The sequence below is a fragment of the Neurospora crassa genome, linkage group VI (genome assembly GCF_000182925.2).
Source record: "Neurospora crassa OR74A linkage group VI, whole genome shotgun sequence".
In the NCBI taxonomy this organism is placed as follows: domain Eukaryota; kingdom Fungi; phylum Ascomycota; class Sordariomycetes; order Sordariales; family Sordariaceae; genus Neurospora; species Neurospora crassa.
In genome coordinates, this window is record NC_026506.1 from 579,675 (window position 1) to 598,951 (window position 19,277).

General features: G+C 52.3%; 3 protein-coding genes and 1 non-coding gene across 4 annotated transcripts; 2 read left to right on the forward strand and 2 right to left on the reverse strand.

The window, feature by feature from the left end:
• Nucleotides 1-1,623: 1,623 nt before the first annotated feature.
• Nucleotides 1,624-7,124, reverse strand: sah-2 (short aerial hyphae-2). Its single transcript, XM_955273.2, has 2 exons — nt 4,693-7,124; nt 1,624-4,623 (listed from the first exon to the last, which is right to left on the reverse strand). Exons 1-2 carry the CDS (start codon nt 5,782-5,784, stop codon nt 2,491-2,493), a joined length of 3,225 nt encoding a protein of 1,074 aa, XP_960366.2. The 5' UTR covers nt 5,785-7,124; the 3' UTR covers nt 1,624-2,490.
• On the forward strand, nt 6,106-7,036 carry NCU14166. The gene has a single exon (XR_897970.1). It is a non-coding gene; the product is annotated as a ncrg48 (non-coding RNA).
• Nucleotides 7,125-11,335: 4,211 nt separating the features above from the next.
• Nucleotides 11,336-14,456, reverse strand: NCU04732 (hypothetical protein). The gene has a single exon (XM_955274.3). The coding sequence runs from the start codon at nt 13,705-13,707 to the stop codon at nt 11,806-11,808; it is 1,902 nt and encodes a 633-aa protein (XP_960367.1). The 5' UTR covers nt 13,708-14,456; the 3' UTR covers nt 11,336-11,805.
• Nucleotides 14,457-15,523: 1,067 nt separating this feature from the next.
• On the forward strand, nt 15,524-19,105 carry mus-50 (mutagen-sensitive-50). Its single transcript, XM_955275.3, has one exon. The coding sequence runs from the start codon at nt 15,661-15,663 to the stop codon at nt 18,976-18,978; it is 3,318 nt and encodes a 1,105-aa protein (XP_960368.3). The 5' UTR covers nt 15,524-15,660; the 3' UTR covers nt 18,979-19,105.
• Nucleotides 19,106-19,277: the final 172 nt, after the last annotated feature.

Genomic DNA, 19,277 nt, shown 5'->3' on the forward strand with positions numbered 1-19,277 from the left:
ATGAACTGCCCCTCTTCATTTTACCATCAGAGCCTCGTCGACCGTTCTGCGTCACTGTATCACTGTTTTGACTGCTGCCAAAAGAAAACAGGAACCACCTACCTCAGTGACTGCCCTGGTGTAAACGAGCAGTGGGTTGGACTAAGCGGCAGGAAACAAGCAAACGGATTGGACAGATTGTCGGGCCGCCCGCAGGAAGGAGACATGGATGTCAAGTGCGGCGACGTGGTTGATAGTGAATAGCCATTGTTAGGTAGTTGGTGGAGGGAAGCGGGATGCTACTATGGAGTTTTCGCCCCTCCCCCGGACCGGTTGCAAACTTGCAAGTGGGATACGTGCCCGGAGGGGGTTGCTACCGTGAGAACCTGTTACTGTCTCGCTGTGTGAAGAGTGAGATTGCTAACAGAGATGCACAGCAGAGTGCTGTTCAAGAGACAAGTTGCAAACGACTGGACCAGACCCTACCCTGGTACATGCCAAGCTATCCCACCAGCGTCACTGCGTCGGCGATGCTTGGCCAAACCACCAATGTGCAAAGAGCAATGACGAAGAAATCATCCTCTTGTGCAACCCGCCGTAACACACAGAGAGACAGACTCGCTTGCTCGAATGGACCTCAATCAACTCTTCTACAATATCAAGAGCAGTGATATGATGTATGCCCTTTGTCAACTGGAAACATCACTAGGAATCCAACACTTTGTTCATTGCTTCCTTCGCAAATGACAAAGCAGCACTCACACAAGCAACCAATGACGACTTGACAACATCATGTGCACGTCGGCAGGCAGGCAGGCAGGCAGGCAGGCAGCTGAGGGTACTTGGTAAAAAAGGCTCAGACAGGCGGGGTTTGACAAACTAGAGGGAATGCAGGAGAAATGACTACCTAAGAAATGAAAAGGCACTGCAGCCTTCGCTGTGTTCAGGAGCGCCGGCCGGAGGCGACTGATGACGACGACGAGGCCCACGATGAGGCCTACCGTACCTACAGTTGCCATTGATCATCATGACAAGGTCACCAGAGGAGGAACTGACATTAACTGATCTTACGGCAAAGCCGTGAGGTGAAAAATACTCGGCTTCAACAATAAAAGTGATAGGCCCAACCGTAAGGCCGTGGACGGGATGAAATATCCAACCCGGCCCCATTTTCCTCCGTCCCCGTTTCCACTTCGTTCCGCTTCGGCTTCCGTCCCGCAGGGCACTCGTCCCGGTTCCGTGGGTTCGTAGGGTGATCCCCGAGTCAAACGGTCAGGGAATCGCGTTAACGACTGAGTTCTCGACGTTATCCCCGATTTTCCTTCGAATTTGTTTCATCCGATCTTATGCCTCTCGTTTCCATTCGTTCCATCCTGTCAGTCCAGTCATGATCCTCACGGTGTTTTGTTCCGTTTTTTTTTCAAATCTGTTTTGTTTCGTTTCCATACACCAAGAGGCGGACCCTCCGAAGGCTTTACACAGTAATTGCATCATCCCTTCCCGCTATTTCGTTTTAATAGCCTCCTTCACCTTACCCATCAGATTGTTTATCTACGCACCCATAGAGTACATACTTTGCCTCATCTACTATTTCATCTCACCCCTGATCAGGTTTTCACTCACGAGCATTCTACGACATCCAAGTGCAAGACAATTCTCAATATCATTTTCGTGAAAAAAAAAAGAATCTAAAAACAACAAGACCCTTTACCAACCTAAGTTTTCCCTTCCCTCTCCTTGACACCTTCCCTTCCCTTCCCTTGCCTTGCATTCCCTAAACTAGTACCGACCGTAGCAATATAAGTACCTGAAAGCATATACACAAAACTCCGGCGCTTTCCCCCATTCTTCCCATTCTTCCCAGCGCTTGCAGAACTTTTTAGAGACAAAATTGAAAAAGAAGAAAAAGCAAATAAAGAAACTCCCGGGTTGAAAACGTAAACGTAGCGTTTAGGGTATCAATACCAATGTATGCTCAGACAACAGCCAGCACAGCTCCCCTTGCTTCTTCTAAAACTTCGTATTCGTGCAAAAAGCTGACTGACTGCCGCCACACACTGGGATGGAATACACCTTTGCGAGCCATGACGACAGAGTCAAAAATCCAACAGCCGCGCCGCCCACCATTAAATTACCTCAAGGGTGAGATTTCTTTTTGAAAGCTTTTCCTCCACCCGGTCCTCCATGATTCGTTTAGTATGACGGTACAGAAGGGGAAAAAAAGAAAAATAGAAGATATAAAAAGACATGGACAGGCAAAAAAGGGATGAAGTGGAGTAGCGATGTTCAAGGGGCCAGATGACAGCAAATTCAATGACAGAAACAAAGAGACGAAATCAATCAGATTCGCGCATGTTCTCAACTTTGCTAAGAGCAGATGTGAAAAAAGATGAGATGACCGCCAAAAACTGAAGTCGTAATGAGACCATGCCAAAAACCCAGGCAGACAGATATATAAGCCAATAACTTTGGGGGAAAAACAAATCAATCACAGGAGGGCATCACCTGAAGTTAACACCCTCCTTCCTCATTTTCCTCACAATCACTCATGCTCCCATACCCCGGATCATTCTCCATACCTATCACCGACTTGATAATCGACGAACACCTGTCAGTCATCCTCTGCCTCATCTTTCCATCTAGACCGACCTGCTCCCCCTGCGGACTTCCGACCCATCTCCTCAGCGCGCCTGCCAAGCGTTCCAGCGCACCGGAGCACTGCTCCCTGCAGACCGTGTGCCTCTCGAGCAACTCCATTAGGCAGTAAGCCGCCGTAAACGCCAGAAGCGACATACCCTCGTGCTTGGGCTGGTCCGTTCCACCGGGAAGGATCGAGTTGAGGAACGCGATCGCTTGCTTCGGCGGGTCGGGGAACTTTTGGAGATGGGCGATGCGCATGGCGTATTGGAGGGCCATGAGGGCATCGTGATCGGGAACAATCTGAGCCATGGGGGAGTCGATAAGCGGGGGAACGCCACGGCCATACTCGGGGTGCTTGTCCGGGTTGAGGGAGGGGTCGGAGGCCTTGAGAGCGGCGGCGATGCTACCGCCGCGCTTCTCGGAGACGAGGACGGCGCGGGCCACAAGGGCACGTAGGTAGGCGTTGGAACCGATGGGTGCAATCTTGGCAGCGAGGGCAATTTCGTCAATGATTTCCTGAGTGGCGTCGGTGATGCCGTCTTGGGCTCTGGCGAGGCTGGTGAGGAGGACGCGCTGGAGGATGGAGCTTGAGTACCACGCGGCGACGGCGTCCATTGGCGAACGAACGGCGGGGTCTTCGACGACGATGTTCATGCCGTCAGTTAGGTCTACCAGGTTGAAGGCCGTGGGGCGGTTGAAGGCGAGGTTGTGCGCTCTCTGCACGATGCTATTGTTGAGAACGTCATCACAGTCCTGCTCGAGAAGGGTGGCAAGATGCTCCGGGAGGACATCTTCAGGGCTAGTGGATGTTCGCTGCAGGATCATGTTCAGCTGTCTGGCCTCGTTCCATCTCGACCTCGCAATCTTGGCCGCAGGAAGGTTAGCAAGCGAAAATTTGCTGCTCAACTGCCAAAGCAAGACCCGAGTGTGAAGTGCCTTGAGCATCAAACGATGGGGAGTGTCGGGGAGGGTGCCCGAAGCGAGCAGCGTGAGAGTGAGACGGCTCCTATTGATCTCGACATCGCCGCCGGCAAGCTGGGCATCCAACGCAATGGTCCAGGCCTTGACACGAGCGGCCTCTTGTTCCTCGCTAAGTCCCGTCATCCACAGATAAGTCCCTACACCAAACACATTGCGAAGGGTAAACTTTAGCGTCTTGAGCAACAACGCAGTAGCTTCGAGCAAGAAATTGTGTCGTGGCACCCAAACCGTTTGGATAGCCGTGAGCCAGGCTTGTCTCCTAACGTGAATTGGCGAGGCAAGCGAGGGCACGGCCTGAACCGCAGAAGTGGGGCCTTTTGGCTTCTCCGACTTGGGCGCGTCGAAAAAGCTTTGGGGAAAAATTGTCCAAACGAGAAGAGCACCAAGCAAAAGAAGCTTGAGCTTGGCAATGATATCAATGGCCGAAATGTAATATCCCCCAACGCTGAGGTGCGATGAGCGAATAAAGGATCCGATAAGCTGTAGCGGCAGAGCGTAGAGACCTCGTCCCTCGGTCGTTTCGTTGCTGGCTTCTTGCTCCATGGCTGCCTCGACGAGCATCAGTCCGGCCAGCGAGCCCACCATCATCTTTCCGAGATAAGGATTCCACCGCCCTTGCATCTGGTGTTGCTGCTGCTGCTGTTGTATTTGCTGTCTGCGAATGACGCCCGGATTGGCTACGAATCCTGGCTGTATGGCCGGTGGGCCCACCGGATACGGTCGTCCAGCGTTCATCTGTTGAGCCGACAAGATGCGCTTCATGTCGTCCGGTATCGGGATTAGCCCCGGAGGATCTGGACCCCGAGGCGTCTGCATCGGGGTGCTCATGAAGGCTGCGACGTCCTGAGGGTATTGAATGGGCGTGGGCGGGGCTTGCATAGGGTTAGTCATGCCGGTCATGGCACCGGCCATGAAAAGCTTCTCGAATGCAGCGATTCGCGCATGCATGCTGTTGTTCTCCTCAATCAAGCGGTTATTTCGCTTCTCCAAATGCCGAATGTATTCCGTAGCTTTGCTCAAAACCTGGATATCTCACATGTCAGCAGCATGCCCCTGGCGCGTGCATGACGCAGGGTGGTGGAGGCTACATACCGTAGCTTTATTTAGCTTGTGCGCCGGAGTCAATCCATGAAGTTCCTCCCTGTCTTCGGTTGTATCTTCTCCCCTAGCACTCTTTGACATAATTCTCAAGGCAGGCACGCTGTCCCTCAGCGCGGCGATCTTGTCATTCAAATTCGTCCTATACCTCTTCTCGATCATGTTGTGCGCCGTCTTCTTTACTGGTTGGTGTCCATCCAAATCATCGTCATCGTCATCCTCGTCGACCTCGTCCGATGACTTTCGTTTTCTGCTATTTGGCTTCGACGGCTCGAGGCCGTCTGGTGAGGATGCGGAACCCTTGTCGTGGCCCATGCTGGCGTTGGAATCGGGACTGCCGGCGCTCTTGGGCGAGTGGTACTGGAGATGAGGCGGCATGGCGATGGTCTTGAGCCTCTCTTGCTGGGCTGGAGTCAGCTTGTGGCGGATGTTGGGGTTGATGTTGGTGCGAACGGAGATGGGCTCGGCCGATTGTTGCTGTGGCGAAGGAATGGAAAGGGCAGCGGCATAGATGCCGGGATCGATGCCAGCACCGGTCGTGTCGGGATAGAACTGGCCTTGCTGTTGCTGTCCCGGTTGCCCCTGTTGTTGGAGTCCCTGAGAGTTGATGCTAAAGTGGACAGGAAGGTCCCAGCTCTGGGGAATGTTCAGCCCGTGCGGTACCTGGCCAAAGTTGTTGAAGTCAGGGCCGGAATTAAACGGAGGAGAGTCCCGAAGGTCCCAGTTGGAGATGTTGTCTTGGTTAAAATCAAAGGCCTGCTGCTGCTGCTGCTGTTGCTGTTGGTACTGCTGCTGAGGGCTGATGCCGTTACCATGGTAGGCATTGGGCTGCTGGTGATGGCCTATCGGGGGGGAGTGGTTCGGATACTGCCGAGTCGGCCCACCACCGGTTGAGGCTCTCGAAGTGTCGGCCAGGGAGGAGGGAATAGAGGTGGGATCGGAGTTGGTGACCGCGTCGTTAACATTAGCGTTCAGGGAGCCGTGGCGTGCGAGCGTGGGCTCGTCCAGCTGCAACGGGGTGCTGATGTCGAAGCTGTCCAGACCTCCCTGGAAGCGGCCGGGCGAGTCAGCATCGGGATCGGCCATTTTGGGTCGTTAAGATGCTGGTATTCGGTAGTAATGCTGGCTGATGCTGGATCTGCTTGCTGTACCCCGAGACCCCCTCAGATCAGACGGATTTGTACAGTGATGGGCTGTTGCATGCAGGCGGGATGTGAATCGAGCCCTTCCGAGTCCCGTCCGTCCGTCCTTGCGTGGTGTGTTTGGCAAGCAAGCCAGGCGCAAGCAAGGTATGAAACAAAGCGGGTTGGCGCGTGCGCTCGGTTGTCGTCTCCGTCTCTTGGGTTGTTTCCGGCAATGGCCGATAATGATGAGCAATATCCGCCTCTTTTTTTTGTTTTTTTTTTTGCCCTTTTCTGCGATTTTTTTCCCCTTTGCAATTCGCGATGCTGAGCGGGAAAAGTGCGGCTGTTCCTGCTTCCAGAATTGGAGATTGTGAATTTCCCTGATTGGAGACAAAACCAAAGCCAACCAAGTACGTGCGTTGAAGCTGCGTTGAAAAGAAAAGAAAAGAAAAAGCGACCCTTTCGTGTGCTGGTCCGCTCCGCTATCTGCACGCACTGCACCGCAACTTTGCTTGCTGTCAGTGCCGCCCAAAATATGCAGCAAAAAGCAACCTCAACTGGAGAATAATATCCTTTTTTGTCGCACTGCGCACTGCAGACTTGGACAATGGCAGTCGTTGGTCTGCAAGTCAGTCTATAGTACGCATAGTATGCAGCACTATACTCTTCTTTTACATCAACTTCAAGACCACGACGAACAGCAACCTCGATGTTTCCTGAGGCGCGATCTGACTTTCAAGCCCGAGTTTCGCTTCTTTCGTCAAGGACTAGGAAGTCGCGAATAGAGTGGGGTTGCCTCTACCTGGTTTTCCCTCCCTCTGTCACTGTTTTGGTTTCGTTTCCGAGTCTTCTCTCAACACTTTGTCCTTTTCCCTGTTTCTTGGCTTCCCTCTGGCGAACAAGGTGGGCCAATGATGAATGGTAGTAAGGGGTGAGGTGGATGAACAAATGGATGGATGGATGGATGGATGGATGGGTGGGTGGGTGGTCCGGGACGGGTCAGGCGCTGTGAGGGAGCTTGGACCGCGTCTCGGGGTTTCGAAAGTGAGATCCCCTCAGCTCGTCCGATACTAGTGTCGACGATTGACTTTCACACAATGTGAGCGTCGGTCGGTCGCTCGGTCGGTCGGTTTGTTTGGCGTCTTGCTGGCTCACTCCAGTCTCACACGCTCTTTCTCCCGCGGCGTCGCAAATGTCGAATTGTTCGAGTGAGCTGATGCGCGGAAGGAAAGTGGTGTCGGGAGTGGAAGGGGCGATGGGGTTACGGGTGGGACGATTTAAGACAGAATCGTATGATGATCATGGAAGGGACTGACCGGCTGGAGCCAAGCCCAAGTGAGGAATTCGGGCGGGCACCAGGCTTATGTAACCACTTGGAATCCCCACAATTTATGCCCAGAACTCCAGTGTCACTTGTCTGTCGCCCACGGAGAGACGAGACAGGGAAGGAAACAGGAACGCCCGGGGCAGGAAAGGGCTCCAACACAGCCGGAGACGGGAGGGCGCCAAGACTCGGGACACGTGCAGCCAACCGACGACCTTTTGTCACTGAGTGGGTCTCCACAAAAGTCCACTCCACCCGGGATGAGGCCCGGGGCCAAGACATATAGCCAATCATATCAGCCAAAGCAGCTAAAGAACCCACTCGCGTATCGGTAGAGAGCTGAAAAGGGTTAAGTTCCAACAGCCTTTTTTTGGGGGCTTACCTTTTTAGCGCCTTTTTGATTCGAGAAGCTATCAAGAACTTGTTCGCCAGCTGCTGACTTTGCTGAACGAAAACACTCACCAGGCGGTGGCACAAGAAAACACCGTCCATTGTCTCTGGTCAATGTCTCACTCTCTCGCTTAACTAGCTGAGCAGAAAGAGGTGCGGCAAACGATCCTGGAATTGGTCAAATTCGATTCGTGAATGGTGATGAGGTTGCGTTGCTGGGGGGGTGGAGGGTGCGCACTGTGGGTCAAGCGCATCGCAGCAGACGATTTACACTACTAAAGACTTGGCTGTATCTGCCGAAAACAGGCTAGCTCGGTTGTTCCTGCACAGAACAGTTTGCTGCCTTGACCTTGACTTTGGCATTGTGACTGGCGAAGAGGACGGGAGCTTGGGGAGCCGGTGGACAACATCCATGTGGAAGCAACGGTGCTCAATCATCACACGAATTATGGCCATCATCCCCTTCCGCGGAACTTCGCCCGCGGATGTCTCTAGGAGACGGGAGGCGGGTCGATCGATGGGAAAAGACCTTACGGATGATCGAGGGACCGGTTCACGACGATCTACCTCCCCTGTTTCCTCCATCTCATGGTTCCTGCTTTTCGACGCCGTTGCCCGCAACCCAGGAACCGGATGGTATGGTCCGGACGTATTGTCCCGAAAGAGATTGGTAATGTGTGGTAATTCATGGATTGCGCCTTGACGGCAAAGGGCGGACAAGCTCAATCCAAGCGATGGAACAAATGGAGTTGGTGCGAGGAAACCTATCTTGTATCGAAATATATCGTTTTCATCACTGCCGGTGTTGCTGCCGGTAATCTGGAAATCCCATTTCCCATCCCAATTCATCCCAATCCGCTCTCCATCCCCATCCAATTTCAGAGCACGATCTGATGTCTATGCGGTAAGATTACCCATCTCAACTATCATATTTCTTCAGCCACAGATTACACTACAGAAACACCTCGGCTTTTCCAAAACCACTTGGATCCAATTTCGGGGAATTCTTGGGAAAGAAATAAGTTTATAACAGGGTTTGCCGAAGCTATCAATGACAGTTATCAAATTCACCGGGCACCGTCATAGCATCCTAGCATATCCGACATAGCAACCCCAAATATCACAAACTCGAGATTCGCAGTGACACATCAGTGACACACCAGAAAAAGAGGTTCATAATGGACGTACGTATAGGTTTGTTGAGCTCTCTTTTTGGGGTCCAGTCTCAACTCTCGACTCTGTCCGTCCGCCCTTTTACGACTCGCACGTTGTCGCCGGTTGGGCCGTCCAAAAGGGGGACAAACCTTAAATTGGAGAGTACGCCGGTAGGTAGGGTGGCAAACTTCAACCAAGACATCGATCCACGACAACCGAGAACCCATACTTAACCCCCAGACCGACAAAACCTGAATGTCTCGTGCAACACCTCTACTACGCGAATCTTTGCGACTCCGCTTCTACACCACACTTATTGAACATAATAATTTCGGGGCCACAGAACCGAACGGCGTAAACAACTCTCTTCGGTAACTCGAGGCGGTACCCGCACCAAGATACATGTCTGGATTTGATCCCAATCCGCAGACGTCGCCCAAGACCCCGAGTTTTATGTTGTTGGCTCCAGAGACGAAAGTTACGCTCTGCAATGATTCAGTCCAGTCAATGCCTCACTGTTGAAATCTTAGCGCGGTGCCCCATAATATCTGAATCACATGTAATTCCCCCTTCCAATGGAAATCATGGGAATCCCATCCGGTGCATCTTCCTTCCCTCCGTCCCTTCCTTCCGTCCCTTCTTTCTGTTCCTTGAACTCTCACACTGCAGGTCAGGTTGTTTGTTGTTCCTTCCATGTCCAGGCTGTCTCTCGTCTGGAAACTGAGATTGGTATCCCGGGAGGCAACAAGGTTGTCTCCCCTTCCCGAAAACTGACTTGGGTTGGGGAATGTTTTGAACCTGGAGCAAGAAGATACCTCAGATGTGTAATGTTTTGAAACAAATTCCACACTCCTTGAACATCAATCAACTTTTCAACTTCTTTTCTATTTTCTCCCTATACATACCGCGATGCGATGTACGCAGTACGATTGGCTTGTTTCATGCATGATCTGTTGTTGTTTGGTTACAAGTTGTCAAATGTACCTGCGGCAGCTGTAGATACCGTATATAGAAATTCGCAAAATTCGCTATCAGTTTTTGAATTCCTCTTTGAGCGCCGAGCAATGCAGGACGCGGCGCTCCCTATAAGCCATGCAGCACATGCACGCATTACTACCTACCTATGTATGTATGGATGTATGTATGTATGTATGTATGTTTGTAGGTATGTATGTATGTATGTATGTATGTTTGTAGGTATGTATGTATGTAGGTATGTATGTAGCTATGTATGTGTATGTAAGGTGTCAGTCCAATCAGTGAATATTGCCCAATCTGCATTGCGTCTCAAAGTACCTTACCCCGACCCCTCGGAGTATACTTTGAGGATGGCCGTTCTAGTTCCTATATGTATGCAAGTAACAGAGCGATGGAAAAGGATTTTTCCATTGACATATGTAAGGGGGTGTGGTATCTTCTACATATACACTACCTCGCTTCAGGGTTTCGTCCTATGTATGCAGGATTCAATCTGGATCAGGTAAGTTTTTGTTTGATTCTGGATGTATAGTATCTTGGGGCCTATGACCGTTATTGACCTTTGTGTACGAAGCCATGCATCATCAGGTGGCCGGTTCAGCACGGATCGATAGGATGCGGTTTTAGCTAAGCCCAAACGGTAGTTCCATCAGCTGGCGAGAGGTAAGAACTCATGAGAGAGAAGCGATGGGAGGAGAAACGTGTTTTCTTATCTCCAAACTTCTAGTTAAACATCCATGAATGCCATAGCATCCTTCTTAACCGATTGATGCATGTTCAAATTTCATAATCCGTTCACACACCTCTCAAGGACAAGAATCGAGATTCTGTATTCGATGTGGGAAACAGGTGCGCAACGAGATACTGACGATGTCTTGGCGTTGGTAGTGGATGTGGCTAGAAAAGAAGAAGTATAAGAAAGCCAACGAAGTGAAACTTTTATCCAAGTGTCCCCCCACCAAAAAGTCTTACTGGGCGTCAGCCTGCCGCGATACATACGAGGGACTCCTAGTGTGATTAAAATAGTAAGTACCGTAAAGTTTGCGGAAACGAAGTGCAGATGATGGGTTGGGGTATATTTACCCTGCATGGTTACTACAACTCTTAAAACTCGAAGTTGTTGTTGTCAGTATACATACCTTCGTCATCGTCCCAATTCCGTGGCTAGAAGTACCTCCGGCGGGAATTCGGGGACTGTGCGCACCTCGTCAAAAAGTCCGCTGGCAGCAGGGCCCGGGCTCATGTGAACAGTCCCTACAGTCGTAGGGTAAGGTGACTTAAGCTGGCTCCGTTTCACAGGCTTGACTGTGCAGATGCAGTAGTGGTGACCGCTTGCAACAGGATTTGAGAAATCGCTGCACTGGTCAAGCTGGTCAAGGCAATACCGAAGGAGGGGACGGCAGACCTCGCAAACGCAACGAAGTGAGTACAGAAATGAATTGAGATGGTGGAGAATGCAAGATTGGATGATTGTTGTTTTGGTTGGAAGAAAAAGATGAAAGAGTCCTGGAAACTCCAGGCCGGGGTGCACTTTCCACATGCAACCATATACTAGATTAGAGATATTCCACTTCATGATCCCGTCCCGTTTCAAATACCACCAACCCACCGGAACCCGGTCCGAAATCGCTCATTTCGAAACAGTGAGACGTAACAAGGTCAGTAGGTATTGTTCTTAATCCCAGTCATTCAGGCAATCAACATCATTCTCTACTTCATTACCATCAAGGATAACATCGCAGCTGATGGACACACAGGTGAAGTGTAAAACCCAGGTCAGTATCAAATTAACTTTTTTCCATCAAGGAAAACAACCAGAGAAGAATTGGTATATCGGTTATGTGTATGTACAACCCATCGAAGAGAAAGACAAAAACAGAGAACCAAAAAATGGGTGAAAAAGAACATCCTGCTTTATCATCACCATCACCATCACCATCACCGTCCATGCCATCCATCCATCATGCCACTTATACCTTATCCATCACCCATCCATGTTTTTTTACCCCGCAATCTTTCCGTCCAATGCTACCATCCATCCATTCACCCTAAAAATTTCAAAACCAAATTCCAGTACCATGCAATTTTCTGTTTTTTTTCTTTGGTTTTCTTCAAATTCCCATCTTTTACTCACACCTACCAAATCTCCTCTTCACTCCTCACCATCTCCACCGTCGGCGTCTTGGGCTCAAACTTCTTCATCCTCTTCCTATCCGCCTTGGTCACCAACGACGGAGTAATCGGCACCACCGGCGAAAAGGGTTGGTACGGACTATACGGCACGGGCGCGCCCGTCCACGGTGTTCTCAGGCCCGCGGTGCCCGGACTCAGGGGTCCCGGCACTTGGCGGGTGAATACCGTCTGTTTAGTTGTCTGCGATCCACTGGTGGGGCTAGCGAGGGAAGGCTCGTAAGCGCGCAGCGGCAGAGCGCCGCCGGCGCGGACGGCAGAGGAGGAGGCGGAGGCGTTCCCGCTTAAAGAGTTGAGAGGGGCGGGAGCGTTGGGGCGGAGGGTGCTGGATTTTCCAGTTGAGGAGGCGCCGGAGCGGGAAGAGGAGAAGGAAGCGCCTGGTTTGGGAGACGCGGGGAGGGTACGGGTCGAGTCGAGAGAGGGGAAGCGGTTGGCGCCGGGGCGAGGGGAGGAGGGGAGGCCGACGGTCCCGGAGGAGACGAGGCCCGAGGTGGACCGGTCGGAGACGGCAGAGGGCGGGTCGGCGAGGTAGGCGTCTCCTGTCAGGGAAGAGGCGTTGGAGGCTGCCGAGGGGTCGCGGATGTGCGAGGGGAGACGCTCGTCTGGGCGGGCTCCTTCGCGCTCGCCGTGATTTGCAGGATGGTGGAGGGCGACGTCGATGCGTTGGTCGATGGACTGAGTGCTTACGGGGGAGATGTCGGGGCTGGGGTATTGAGCCTGTTGACGGCGGAAGGGGAGCACGTCCGAGGGGATGGGAGGTGGCTTGGCCGGGGCGTAGTGACGCGGAGGGATCGAGTTCATCTCTTGCCCATCGACGTCCGGGTGGTAGCCGCGGGGGAAAGTGCCGGACATCGGGGTCATGATGGGCGACGAGATGGAGAGGCCTTGGGGCGCCTTGTTCTTCTTGGGGGATTTGAGAAAGTTGAGGAAAGAGGCGCCGCGGGATTGCTTCTCCTCCTTTTCCTTGGAGAGGTTGAGATTGGAAGGCTTGTTCTTGCGGACGGTCCCTGGTGTTGCTGAGGCTTGGGGTTGCTGGGAAGCAAATGATGACACCGAGGGTCTTGGTAGGTTTGGTGGTATGTACTGCCTCCCCTCTGCCTTTGCCTCCTCTTGCTCCATCACATGCCTGTACATCTCTTCTAGCTGTTGTTGCGCCATGGCTCTGTCGTGTTGGATCACCGTCTGGTCGACTGAAAGATCGTAACCGGATGCGAGAACCGTCGATGTTGGTGACCCAGCAGAGATGACTGAGTGTGATCTGCTGGCGCTAAGTGGTGATTCTCTGAATCCCCAGTTCCTGTATGGGCTCGGTGGGATTTGCAGCGTGGGAAGTGGTGGCGGGACTTGTCCGTACTCTTGCTGCTGGAGGAAGTGCTCTCCGAGTTCTTGTTGGTGGAACTGCGCAAGTGTCTGCTTGAATTCCTCCTCGCTCTGCTGAAGATATGCCGGGAGAGGGTTGAAGTCGAGGTACTTGTCTTCTTCTGGAAGGTCGGCGTTGATCAAAGCTTGACGCCGTCCTTTGGAAAGCACAAGAAGAAGGGTAGCGACAATGACCAATGATACCGCGTACGAACCAACAATGCCGCCAATCTGTGCTGGGAGATAGGCCGGGTCACGTATAGCACCTCGTGACAATGGGGGGCCGTCTTCTGGTGCCGGAGCGGGATCCCAATCAATGTTCAATGGGTTGTTGTTGCCTCTCGGAGACAAGTTAGGCTGAGGTAAAGGAATGGCGAGGCAGAGATGAGGCCAAGTGAGAACGAGTGATGTGGCCAGGAGTGACAAGACCCAGGCCGAGTTATACTTGGTGTTGTTTCTGCTGATGAAAGTCCTGATACCAAGGGGCATGATGAGATGAGGCCGGATACCGGGGAGTATAGTTCCTTTTCTGAGCTGCTGGCCTTTTTGGGAACCGTCGATCCCTCAGGCAGAGTATCCGCTAGAGTGAAACGCAATGTGATATGGACCAGCACAGCATCCGCATGAACAGGAGGTCAACGGGAGGAGGGGCGTCGAGGCAAACGTCTGGGTATATACTGTGGTAGCGGCTGTTGACACGATCCGGGTTGGAAGGGTCGTGAAGCATGTGTCGAGTAGACGAGCACTTTGGTCAGTTTGGAAGCGGATTGGCCACTGGCGTACGGGCCGGATTCAGGCACCTCTTCCACTTGCATTCTCACTCGTGATTCCCGCATGATGACCGTCAAAAATAGCTTTGGAGGGAGGCCCCAAAGAGAGAGAGAATCGGTCATGTTGATTGGGGTCTTGGTGAGCACAAGAAGTGGTGCTACGCTTGTATGAGACATGATTGGTCGGGTGAACTTGACAGCACCGGAGGGCGAGCGGCAAGGGACTCGACGCGATTGGCTGGCACATAGTGACCACGCCGGTGAGGTCGTCTATCTCCGCCTCCACCCCGTTGTTGACCCCTGGCGATTGGTGCCGCTCCCGCGTCCCGTCCTTGGCCTTTGTTTCTCTTTTGGATTTTGATCGGTCTTGTCCCTGGACCCCATTCTGTGAAAAATAAAGTCTTCCAAACCCACCGCCTTTTCCCAGCAAGGAAACTGGTGCATGGCTAGCCTTCCAACGATGAGGCGTACCTTGCAGTGTTCGAGCCTCGTTACCGCCGCGATGGGTCCAGAACTTGAGATGGTTACCAGTGACGGCAGTTGGACTGAGAAAGTCACAGTGATGGGCACATGTGATCAAAGTCACGACACCACTAGTGAAAGGAGCAGCCGATGGTTTTTGATAAAAGGAGCGCTCTATCCACCATGCTATCGCCTTGGATGTGGTGGATGGGCAGTCACTTTGACTAACAATCACACAGCAGCAGCAGGTGAAGATCACTATTTCACGTCAGCCGCATGTGCTGATGCCATTTGTTGGTTGAATCTGGCACTAGGCTCCGAACTGATCCTGATCAATAGCACAATCCCGTCAGCTATATCACGGAGGGTCATGTCCATTGAGCTTGATATCTTAGACGCCCGGATTGCTTTCAACAAACAAAGCCGTGAAGCAAGGAGTTCATGCTGTCGACGTATACCTCGGGCTCCATGCCGCCTCTTTGACTATGATGGTCGGCGGAATAGAGTTTGCACTACGCCCTTCGTGGCCGAGATAGTCGAGATACGATGTGAACCGGGGATGAGGGGTTAGGCTTTGCGATCGTGTTGCGATATACTAAAAAGAGGGCCGATATGAGATGTTGGAATGCAATGCAACGGTCCGACACCTGACAAGGTCTGTTTGATCCATGGTGATCGCCAACGGGGTCCTGGGCAATTGATGGGTTTGAAAGGTCTCGGTCAATTGAAACGATGAGAGGGTGCGTGATGATGTTTGAAGGAAGCCTCTCTCGCGCAAAAAGTTGGACCTTTTGGTTCAGTATGTGGTCGAGTCTGAAGAGTTGGGTTCTCCAGTTCGGTGGAATTTGGAAATTGAGAGTGTCGAGTGCTTGCCGTGTTGTTTGGCGGTGACAGCGATTGATTTGAGTGTCAGATCATGCTATGAAAGGGTTAGGGTTATTGGCGAGATGCCTTCATCAAACTGACCTCCAACAAGTCACATGCTTTCGTGCAGCGATAGTGGAGCCGGGCACCTTGACGGCGCGACCCGCTTCAGTTGTCGTTCGCGAACTCCACTTGAACATCGCCGGCAATAAAACTGCAACGAACCTGTACAGGCACAGCAACTAGCCCGAACTTTGCAGATTGTGAGCTGCTGGGTTCCAATGGTCCAATCACCATACAACATTGGCTCAATATAGCTGCTCTTGCAGTCCCTCCCTCGCTCCCAATGTCTCCCTCCGCGCCGCCAAAACACTCCATCCTCGACAGCTTGAACAATGCCCAGGCACGCGCCGTGACCTCGGATGCTGCCACTGTCGCTATATTAGCCGGCCCAGGTAGCGGAAAGACACATACACTTACCTCCCGAGTGGTCTGGTTGGTCGATCATGTCGGCTACCAACCACAAGATGTCGTTGTCGCGACATTCACCGTCAAGGCTGCTCGGGAAATGAAGGAGCGCATCGGCAAGGCTCTGGGAAACGGCCGCGAAAACAAGATCATTCTGGGCACATTCCACAGCATTGCTCGACGCTATCTTGCCGCGTACGGCCGCCACATTGGACTGAGCGAAAAGTTCAGCATTGCCGACGATAACGACTCGAGATCCATCATCACGAGAATATGCAAAAGGCTACAACTGGGTCTCGATCCGCCCATGGCAAAGGCCTGGATAAGCAAGAAGAAAGCCAAGGGAATGGAACCCAGTCCTTCCTCTTTGCCCCAACCGCCAAAGAAGCAGCCGGTACAACGAGGTCAGCGGGATCTGGAAGTATGCTATACCGAGTACCAGACCCACTTGGAACGATCAAACTTGCTAGACTATGACGATCTGCTGGTCCGATGCGTGGAACTTCTTCGCAAGTTTCCTTCTTGTGTGTCTAATATACAGACGGTCCTGATCGACGAATACCAAGATACCAACGGCGTACAATACGAGCTTATGCGTCTGCTTGCCCAAAAGCATCAGAGGATTACAATTGTCGGCGACCCAGATCAGAGTATCTACGGATGGCGCTCGGCCGAGATCAAGAACTTATGGAGACTTCTCCGCGATTATCCGAAAACCGACGAGATTTCGCTCGAAGAGAACTACCGCTCGTCCCAAGCTATCCTCGACTTATCACTGCTGGTGATTCAGCAGGACAAGAAAAGATATCAAAAGGTGTTGAAACCAGTCCATGACAGAGGCTCCCGTCCTGTCTTGCGCAAACTCAAAAACGCTTCCACCGAAGCAGAGTGGATCGTCGCCGAGATACGCCGTGCGCTTCTCATGTCGGGGTCAATGTTGACCCACAACGATGTGGCTGTTCTTCTGCGCTCAGCATCGCTGTCAAGGCACGTCGAAAGTGCCCTTGGTAAAGCGGGTATCCCCTACCGCATGGTTGGCGGTTTCAAGTTTTACGAGCGTTCAGAGATCAAGACTATTCTTGATTATCTACGAGTCATCCATCAGCCAGACAACAATGATGCGTTTGGGAGGATCATGAACGTCCCCAAGCGAGGCATAGGCGACGGCACTATCAAAAACCTTATCGAAGAAGCAGAAAAGTCATCTCTCAGCCTTTACAGTCTTCTTGTCAAACATTGCCGGGGGGACCGTACTGCCAAGACCAAGATCACCAAGCATGCTGAACAGAAAATTAGTGGTGAACTGATTCGCATGTTGAATGGGATACGGAAGAAGATGGAAGAGGCTGCAGAGAGCAACCCGTTCGGCTTGGTCGATTTGATTGAGCATTTGCTGACAGCCTTGAACTTCCAAAATTACCTTCAGGTGACATATCCTGACGACCACGAGCAAAGATGGGCCAACGTTCAGGAGTTCATTAGTCTTGCCAATGACTTTGTGCGAGACTTGCATGTGTCTGGCGAGGATGCTCTGCCAGAAATCGAGGGGCTTGAACAGTCAAAGGAGGAGGAAGTTCTCCCGCAATTCTTGGCCAACGTCTCACTCGCCTCTGACGCTCAAAAAGGAGAAGAGGGTCAGGAGAACAAGCCACTGGTTACCATATCGACCATTCACGCCGCCAAAGGTCTTGAATGGCCTATCGTCTTCATACCAGCAGTCTACAATGGCTCTATCCCGCATATGCGGTCGGAAGACGGAGATGAAGAGCGAAGATTGCTATACGTCGCCATGACACGGGCTCAATCCTTGCTATACCTCAGCTATCCGGTGTACCACAGTCCAGGGAGTAGCGAACGTACCGAAATGTCTTCGTTTGTGTCTCCTGTCGCCAATTCCTTCGCAAAGAAGGGTCCTACTTTCGAACGGCCACTCATGACCCATATCGCCAAGGTGCTCCAACGCGAGCTACCTTCCGAAAAGGAAATCTTCAAGGGGATCCCCAACATGTCCCATACCGAGGATAACATGTATCCCATCGACCCAGACGATGCTTTCCAAGAAAGTGGGCAGGGCTTTGACTCGTCAAGATCAAAACGTCCCAAGCTCTACAACCCAGTGGCGATATCAACTGGAGACGGACACGAAGAACCTCAATGGGCAAAGCCACACGCTACCACAATGGACCAAGCATCAACCTTCACCATAGCTTCCCTCCCTGGCTTTGTCAACGCAGCCGTCCATCAAGCAGCTATCACCGCAGCGGCCAACGCTAGCGCCGCTGCCGCCTTGGAAGCCAGAGCCAACAAGGCCTCAGCTTCATCAGGCATAAAGCGAGGTACGAACAAGCGACCAGCCGACCAAAAGAGCATCCTCGGATTTGTTAAGACCAATTTCGAGCCCGCCACCGGTGTCGGTTCATCCATCACTTCCGCCTCTACCACCACCAACCGTCCCTCTGTCCCAACCCCCCGTCTCCCGCAACCGGCCTTATCTCGCAACCCATCCCTGCCCTTAAACCACAGTCATAGCCCTCCAGCCCACACCTTTACTGGCGCTGGCAGCCTCCAAAGAGCCCAAAGCCACCCCTCCAAACCCTCTGTTCCCGCCACTACCGCAGGTATAGCCCCTGAACTGGCGTCCCATAGGCTGGGAAGCAGTCGTGGTCTAAACCTCAACGTTACTCGACCTCCTTCTCTACAACCACCCAAAGATGCCTCTTCTACATCTTCATTTCACTATAAAAAGCAGTATGTCTGTTTCTCGAGCTCGCCCACGAGACCTGAACCCGACGATGGCATATCAGCTCCGCCGAAATCAGCGGGAGGAGGAGACGAAGAAGAAGCGGAGGAAACCGAACAACCGCCTACTCCTACGAGACCGGCAGGGAGTTTGCATGTGACTACTTGCCATAATGTCTTGCCTACGGGGTTGGGTGGGTATCCTGGCAAACGGGCAGCGAGAGGAGGGGCGGTGGGAGTGGTGAGGAAGCCGGTGGGGTTGGCGAGGTTGGATGGAACGGAGGGGATGGGGGCGATCAAACCGATGGAGAGGTTGATGAAGCCTTTTAAGCCTTTGACTATGAATCGGACGGCTGGAGGTTCAGGGGTTGGTGGTGGGAGTGGAAGGGGAAGTGGGAGTGGGAATGGAAGTACGATGGGGAGACCGGGGTTGCAGAGGCCTGGGATAGGGAGGTGAGGTTGTGAGGTTTAAGGGTCATAGTGTTGTAGTCATTGTTAGGCGTTGTGCTTATCGCGATATTGCAAGATATTTGATGCCAATGACTGGAAAAATAGATCTCAGAAGTTACCGGTTCGGGGCAAGAGTATCATGTGTGTCTGTCGTGGAGTATCTTTCAGCATGTTCTACCTGGTCCGGAAACCATTATCAGTGGAGCAGCAAATAAGCGTATCAATCTCTCGCGCATCTTCTACCTCACCTATCACCAACGCTTCATCATTCCACATCTGGAATTCCCAAAGCTTCCCACCTGTCGA

Excerpts from the sequence above, each read along its gene's own strand:
- sah-2 (XM_955273.2), bottom strand. The coding sequence starts at position 5,784 with ATGGCCGATCCCGATGCTGACTCGCCCGGCCGCTTCCAGGGAGGTCTG. Across the intron at positions 4,624-4,692 it reads ACAAGCTAAATAAAGCTACG|GTTTTGAGCAAAGCTACGGA; the intron begins GTATGTAGCCTC and ends TGAGATATCCAG.
- NCU04732 (XM_955274.3), bottom strand. The coding sequence starts at position 13,707 with ATGCCCCTTGGTATCAGGACTTTCATCAGCAGAAACAACACCAAGTAT.
- mus-50 (XM_955275.3), top strand. The coding sequence starts at position 15,661 with ATGTCTCCCTCCGCGCCGCCAAAACACTCCATCCTCGACAGCTTGAAC.